This window comes from Lampris incognitus, chromosome 12 (genome assembly GCF_029633865.1).
Source record: "Lampris incognitus isolate fLamInc1 chromosome 12, fLamInc1.hap2, whole genome shotgun sequence".
Classification (NCBI taxonomy): Eukaryota; Metazoa; Chordata; class Actinopteri; order Lampriformes; family Lampridae; genus Lampris; species Lampris incognitus.
In genome coordinates this window covers 22,777,587-22,786,047 of record NC_079222.1, presented here as the reverse complement: position 1 = coordinate 22,786,047, position 8,461 = coordinate 22,777,587, and the positions used below count along the sequence as shown (strand labels likewise).

At 40.1% G+C, this 8,461-nt stretch overlaps 1 protein-coding gene across 1 annotated transcript in view; it reads left to right on the top strand.

Annotated features, from left to right (window-relative positions):
- The window catches only part of pappaa (pregnancy-associated plasma protein A, pappalysin 1a), a 148,918-nt gene extending 143,068 nt beyond the window's left edge, over positions 1-5,850 (top strand). Inside the window, exon 22 of the mRNA XM_056290944.1 lies at positions 5,116-5,850. Coding sequence (XP_056146919.1) covers positions 5,116-5,220 — 105 coding nt within the window. The 3' untranslated portion in view covers positions 5,221-5,850. The remainder of the gene's footprint in view (positions 1-5,115) is intronic.
- The last annotated feature ends 2,611 nt before the right edge of the window (positions 5,851-8,461 follow it).

Below are 8,461 nucleotides of genomic sequence, written 5' to 3'. Positions count from 1 at the left end.
GAGAATGATCACCAGTCTTTGGCTACAATATAAGACAAATTATGTCAGATTGTTTTGTTGCCTTCTAAATCCCGATATGATACTTATGACTGGATTTGATGTCAAGATACAAATACCAAGTGTCCTGAATTGACCAGCGACTGTCCCTTTCCTCAGCTCTGCCCATGCGACATGTACTAGCATATGCTGCAATCACACACAGTAAGAGAGGCACTTACATATTTTGACTCTAGCCTGTTCCTGATGCGTATGTTTGTGTGAATGGGGGGTGGTAAGGACTCTGACGTGTCTGCACTTTTCACAGGGGCTTTCATGTTGCTGTTAGTGGGTGTCCTTCCCCTTGGCCTCCTCTAGCCCAGGGACATGGGACAGCATGGGGCCCCCAGGCCCACAAGGCTGGCCAGCCCCATTTCCCAGCCACCCTGGGAGAGCCTCCAATCAGGGCCAGATGTGGCAGCTGGCCCAGCCACCCTGGAGGTCAAGGTCAAAGGAAACCATGTCAAATTTGCCACCCACCGTCTCTCCCTAGATAGAAAGACAAACAGAAGTGGCCAGGGATTGGAAGTTAGGTGTGGAAGTGAATGAGGAGGGAGAGAAGACAGATGGGGGGGGGGGGCAAAAGAGAGGAGGTAGGCAAGCAGATGAAGTGAGTGAGAGAATGTAAAGGCCACATGGATAAAGTGTGAAAGGAGAGATAGAGAGTGAAAGGAAATTGAGAGTAAAAGGCAAGAGAGGGCGGGACTCCCTTGCCTGGGTCTAAAATGCCGCAGAGGAAACACTGCTCATGCAATTGACAGCTGTTTCTGAAGTGTGTCCGGCACAGAGCTTGTAAAATCATCACATGTAGGGCCTGTTTTCTTAGAGGAGTAGGAGCTTTGCCTGTCTAGACCTTGAATATCAGAAAACCACTCAAAAAACAAGTCAAGTCAATTTTGTTTGTATAGCCCAATATCACAAATTATAAGTTTGCCTCAGGGGGCTTTACAGCAACACAACATCCTGTCTTCAGACCCTCACATGGGATAAGGAACAACTTCCTAAAAAAAACAACAACCTTTAACAGGGAGGAAAAATATGAAGAAACCTCAGGGAGAGCAGCAGAGGGATCTCCCTCTCAAGAAGGACAGAAGTGCAATGGATGCTGTGTGTACAGAATAAAACAAAATTCACTGAATACAACATTGAAAGAAGATAACAGAAATTTAAGATTTGTGAAGAATATGATGAAGAGGATGCCAAGCAGTGTCCGGATGCCACCAGAACAGCCTAGGACCTGAGCCAGGCGACCACCATCAATCACCATGTAGACCTGGCAGGAAGACAGACTACACATGCACAGATGGGAGACTCACATCACACCATTCACATACATGGGAGAAAATTCGTTGGGACAGAAACCAATCCGACATGAAGTATTTGTCTTGAAGTACTCAGTTTAAAGGCAACTACTTACAGGTTAAGGCAAAAAGATGAGTTTTAAGTTTGGATTTAAAGGACTCAACAGACTCTGATTGACGGCAGCAGGCGGGTTATTCCACAAGAACGGGGCCCGATAGGAAAAGGCTCTGCCACCAACTGACTTTTTTTTAACTTTGGGTACACACAGGAGCCCTGTGTTTTGAGAGCGGAAAACTTGAGATGGAATATATGGTTTTAAGGAGATCGGACAGGTAAGATGGGGCAAGCCCATGTAGGAATTTATGAGTCAGCAGAAGCACCTGAAGTCTGAGCTAACATGGATAGGAAGCCAAAGAAGGGAGGCAAGAATTGGTGTAATATTGTAACATTTTCTAGTTTTAGTTAGGATTCTAGCTGCAGTATGTTGAAGCAGCTGAAGACTTTTAGTACTAGCATGTGGCAGACCTGAAAACAGAACATTACAGTAATCAAGTTTGGATGAAACAAATGCATGTATTAGTGTCTGCATCAGCCGTAGACAGGAAATACCAAATTTTGTTATGTTACTAAGTGACAAAACGCAGTCTTGGTGATTTCTTTAATGTCTTTATCAAATGAAAGGCTGGGATCAAACGTAACACCAATATTTTTGGCTGCCACACTTTGTGAAATCACAGAGTTATCGAGCATAACTGTTAATTGATCAAATTGGTGTATGGGTCTATTTTTGTGTCCTAATTTTTCATAGCAGCCAAGCACGCCTCTAAATTAGTCATTTGAGTATGATCATCAGCCCTTATAGGCACATACAGCTGTGTATCATCAGCATAGCTATGAGAATTTATTCCATGACTGTGTATAATTTGGCAAAGAGGTGAAACATAAAGAGAGAAAGGTAGAGGGCCAAGAACCAAGCACTGAGGTATGCTATATTTAACGTCAGAGAATTTCAATGTCATATTGTTATAGCAGACACTGTGTTCTTCCAGATAAGTGGGACGTAAGCCAAGAGAGAGTGAGGCCAGAGACACCAAAATTACAATTTATTCTGTTTTAAGAGTATACAGTGATCAACGGTGTCAAAGGCTGCACTGAGGTCCAGTAGTAGAAGCACAGAGTTGGAATCAGAGTCCATAGATAGTAGAAGATTGTTTACCACTCTGGTCAGAGCAGTTTCAGTGGAGTGACAGGCCCTGAAGGCCCAAAGGTTCATATAGATAGTTTTCTTCTATATGGGTCGAAAGTTGATACACAACTCTCTCTAGTACTTTAGAAAAGAATGGAAGATTAGAGACTGGTCAATAGTTATTAAGAGACCCTGGATCGAGATATGGTTTCTTAAGTAGAGGTTTGACCACAGCTGTCTTAAAACTGCTGGGAACAATGCCAGTAGTAAGTGATAGATTAAGAATGTCTAGCATTGTAGGTCCCAGGAAAGCCCAGAGGTCTTTAAAAAGTTTTGCTGGTAAGGGGTCAAGTAGGCAAGTAGTTGGTTTAAAAGCTGACACAAGCCTAGTCAAAGTATCAAGTGAGATATTATCAAAAGCTGTAAAAACAGGGACTATCAGTGTCAAAGAAAAATGTGGGATTATTTTTATTGATATTGATTAAGCTAGAGAGATATGCTGCTTTTGCAGCAGATAAAGCACGCTTGTATTTCAATAAACACTCATGCCTCTTTAAGCCCAATTTCGAAGAGAAACCTTCGGAATTTCACGTCTTATCTCATCCATGTCATCTTACAAAGCCTGTTGTCAGAAATATCTCTAGCCTTCTTTCACTTCTTTAACTCTATGTGGCCTTTTCTCTGCACCATATTTTCTTCACTTAGTGTAACACTGCTGTATAGAGAAAATTATCACTTTGACAGGATCTAGTAGAAAGGAAGAGTCAACATGTTGTTCTATGATGTGTTGTATACACATCTGAATAAGAGATGGTGATGTCACTGATTTGTTTTTGTGGAGATGATAAAAACAAGTTTTTAAAACAAAAAAACAGGAATGTACAGCAGTGTTTTTTATGCTACTACACCATGTTATTAGTGGTTATAATGATAATTGGAAAAACAATAACATTCTGTACTATATTTATTGACCATTGAATGTGATGTACATTTTCCACCCAAATAAGTTATTCCGGTTGCATTGTCTTGCCAGCCTAATAGGAAAATTAATAGGGGTACAAAATTATTGCATCAAACTACCTCCGACGCCAAAATATTTGGCTGTAATATGGACTTCTGTATTTGCTAAGGTGTGTGAGAACCAATTTTGAAATAGCAATGAAAAAATGTGAAACATATCTAGTATTAACTAGCTTAGTCTTTAAGCATTTGACACTGTTATGGCTGTATTTGGGTGAGAGAAGTGGCGAATTTGTGACACACATCTGTGTTTAGTCTGTTAGCAAATATATATTTTAAGTTAGATTATGTTGATAAAACATACAAAGAATTCACCCTTTGGTATTTCTAATGTTTTGATTTTGCATATTTAACGGACAAAATGATTCATACACAGGAAGCAGGAATCCTATTCATTTTCACCATAGCCAAACATATAATGGCACTAATAGTAATCCAGAGGGCCTGAAATGATGAAAACACTTAGGTGGTCTTCGCTCACTGCCTACCACTCTAGGGTTGACAGTAGGCACATTTATTTAATAGCAACTAGTCCACATCCAGACATATTATTGTTATAATATGTCTGGATGTGGACTAGAGAGTGTGTCCACTCTGCGTTGACATCCTTCCATACCAGGCAAGAAGGGTTCCACTGATAGTGTTAAAATAATAGCATTCAGAGCTGTTGCGGATGGTCCATGGGATGAGTGTTTTTGTCAGTGCGATGTATGTGTTTGCTATGATAGCTGATATTTTTGTTACAGCTTTACTGAATACTTGACTCGTTGTTCATAAAAAACATTATATTATATGTTATATTAAAGGTTATATTACTTATTGTCAACAGGAAAAAGAGAACCCCCACACAGAAAACACACACACACACATACACACACACACACACACACAACATACACACGCACATTCGTCTGATAAACCAGGGCAAGAATGCAGACATTCCCTTGGTCTGAATGCTGCCTGCCTGCCGGCACTTAGGCCACATGTGTTCCTAGTTTTTCCTAGAGAAGGGGGACACATTTTGTATAACCAAACAGCTGAAGCAGGCCCCCTCAGAGGCAGGCAGGACAAGGCAGCAGCAGCTGGTGCCTTGACGCATTGCCCACGTCCACTGATGACGTCAAACACCAGAGGCAAAGGCTGCTTATATTCTGGTTCTATTTCTAACACGCAGCACTCATTACTTTTTAAAAGGGTGTTGACACTCACTCAACACCTGTAGCTTTCCTAATGACAGGGTTTTGACTTGGATAGTTGGTCGTGGTGTTAATCAAGAGTCACTCTTCTTCACAGAGTTGAGAGACAAGCATTTGACACCCTTTGTACCATTTGAATTACTTTTTATTGAAGGGGTTCTGTTGCCAACTCGCCGTTAAAATAGTCATAGTCTGCTTATTCCATTTTGTTGGTTGTTTTTCATTAAAGTCTGGAAAGACTCTACAGCTTCAATGAATGGTTTAAGTTAGATCAGTAGAATTTATGATTAGAAGCTTGACATGTCGTCATTTTATTAAAAGAGTTAAAAGTGGTGAGCGGCAACTCAGTGTGAATCTGTGTGTTTCTCCTGCCAGGTAATTCCCTTTCCCATGTCCTGTGATATACGGGAAGACTGTTCCTGCCGGGATCCCAATGCTATAGAGAATAGAAAGGATGAACATGTCCATTCCCTGGGTTGACTGACTGGGAGCCCCCCGCCCCACCCCAACACAACCCCCTTCAACGTCCCAGGATCCCCACTCCAACACAACCAGAGTGGCCGAGGCAGACCCCTCCTTCACCCTCCTCTCGGCCTCCAACTTCCTGCACATGCTGCTTAACAGGCATACCTCTCCGTCCATACTGCAACCCCAACCAAGCGAACTGCCTCCAACTCCACCTCACAGAAAGATCTATAAAGCAAGATGGGACTCATGAGACTCCACAGAGACCTTCATTTCTCAACTAAAAGGAAAGTAACCCCTGCAGTAGCATCATAAAAAAACAACAACAACATATAAACCAAGGAGAAAAAATAAATAATTAAGACATTTTTTGAATGAATGACAAGAGAATAAAAAAGAACAAATTTTTTTTCAAAACAGTCAAAACCAAGCCTGGATAGCATGCCTTTTGTTCAGTTTTGTGCCAGCTTCAGTGTCCATTTTCATGATCTTGCCCTGCAACCTCATGATTGAACCAAAGGTAAATGAAAATGTGCAAGTGAGTAATTATGTTGGCTCTTTAGTTGATTTGCTAAAATGAAGGGGATTGTAGCAAACACCATTAAAATAAATGGAAAAAAAATCAGCTTCAGTCCCAGTTTAGAAAGACAGACATTCTGCTCCACTGCTTTTCAATGAAGAAGTGTTTCTTCTCATAGGTGCATCACAGAATATAGGGGTTATTCCTCAGCACATATGGGTAATAGAAGAGACAGAGGGCTTGGTGGAGATTGAGACAGCCATACTATTAAGTTTCAAACCACAAAGTTAACATTAAACAAAAAGAAATAGTCAGTGTAAATGTTTTTCGTGCTGAATTTTCACAGATAAACAATCCTCAAAGGTAGAACGAGTAGGATTTTTCTAAAAATCAATGTATAGACTCATATAAAAATAATCCCTCTCAATCATCACTTATGACCCACTAGATGTGTGTGGTGGTGTCTGCGTCTGCAGAGACCCTGTCCTCTGCCTGTACTTTCTTATTTTTCTCATTTTGCTGTGTGTGGGACGTTTCTGGGCGTTAACCTATGGGCAGTGGGACTAGATCGAGATCGTAAGCACGCATCTGAAAGAAAACTACAACAATGGCAGACACAGCGCCAAAAAGACGCAAATATAGTGAGGTGAAATGCCAAGCGTCAAAAATGAGAGTGAATCTGGGGTTGGCTTTCACCCGCTGGCGAACACTGAAGGAGAGGATGGGGATGAAGAGCGATGCGGAGTTGGCCTGTACATTGGGAAGTGTTCTGGCAACTGCGGTCAGGAGGTGCGCGCTTCTAGTGACGTTGAGTCGGGGGGGGGGGGGCAACTTTGAGCTTTACAAATCGCAACCGACAAATCCTACTCGTCCTACCTTTAACATTTTCATATAGTCAAAGCAAATTTTGAATGCAAATCCCATTTTTAGCATGGCTTCTGATACTTGCTGATACTGATACTTTGCTGCTACTTGCCATTTTCACACAATGATAATACATTGAGGTTAAACAAAGCCTTGCCTTCCTTTCTGCTTACCTCTTATAAGTAATCATTCACATTTGCATGTTTTTGCATGAACTTTAAAACTCACAATAATGCAGAATACACGCTGGTTACACTGCATATGAAATGCACTAGAAACTTTTACAAACCTGGAACCTCACTTTTCAGTCCAACTTAACCCAACTGCCTGAGCTAAATACAAAATACATTGACCACGACTTTAAGAATGTCATTGATAACACCTCATTTAGGGTTAGGGGGATTTCAGTTTGAATTCAGTATCCATTCTATTTTATGCTTGATAAGAACTACGTTTAAGAATTATGAAATAGCTGTTCAATGGATATTTTCTACCTCAAGCATTGATAAAGATGTTTGAAGTGAAATTGAAATGACCCTGGCCCTGTTCAGAATGTAGTCAATGCTTGTCAGGAGCCTCTGGCTTTTTTCCCCCCGCTTCATCGCACAGTACTGCACAGCACATTCATGTAAAGTACGGATATAAAGGGCTGGATGTGGGCCAATTCTCTATATTAGAATAAGTAGAGTTAGAGCAAACTGTATACAGGTCTACTTTCAATTTATGTAAAAAACAGCCCTGTGCTTTCAAGACAGTATTCCACGTGGCATCCACCAACGTAGACGAAAACAACGTAAAGGGTAGGGCACACACACACGCACACACACTCACACATCAGACTCATAATAGTATCTGCAGGCAGTGACGGTGTACATGAAAATGACACTTGGATGTATTCCTTTTCTGCACATAGCATTTGCAGTTACAACAGTCATAAGTCCTTAAAACTCTTCCAAGGCCATTGGATCTTGTATTAATTAACTGATGAAACCATAAACCATCACCTCTTTTTTCCATAGTAACAAGAACAATAGTTGTAATTATCAGTGCAGCTTCCTCCTCCACCAATTACAACAACCCCAACTCTCATAGATTCCATGGCTGCTAATGTAGTTACATATCTGTACTCTTCATTCCAGACACATATACAACAGTTTTCCTCATTCACATTTGAAAATGAATGCTGCTTGGCCAATATTTGCTGCTCTAATTTGGTTGCAACTTTAATCATTGATACCCTTAACATCATGTCTTTTCATATCAGAGTCATATTAGGCTGCTATAGCATTCCAGATCTCATTAATAGAAGGCAAGATGTAAAAGCAGTAATATAAGAATCATTATATGTCATTTTAGAATCAACATTAGTAAAGGAACTAGGATGATACCACAACATGCAGGAAAGAAAGAAGGTATTATTTTCAGATGAATCAATATAATGTAAATATTATGACATGTACTTAATGATAGGATAGTTGAAGAAAAAAATGTTTAAATTTTTTGTTTCATGTATTTCTTTTTTTTTTTTGCGAAATGTCATATTTAATCAGTATTTGTATTATTGACCTCAGTTACTGCACTTTTTAGTTCCCATGTAGAAGGAAAGTATATAATTCAAAAATGTTTAGAAGCTGCTATTGTTGTAATGGTGATTTGAAACAAATTGTATGATATTCTGTTATATAATTCTCTCTATTATCATCAGCTTTCCTGTGATTAGTTTTTTTTTTTATCCTATTTTAAGATTCCCCTCTCCCACTGAACACATAAACTGGATTTAGGTGCAACATTATCTAATCAGTCAAACAATAACAAGCCAGAGCCGGTATGTTTAAGTTATTCATCTTTCAATGTCCATGGCCAAGAACCAAA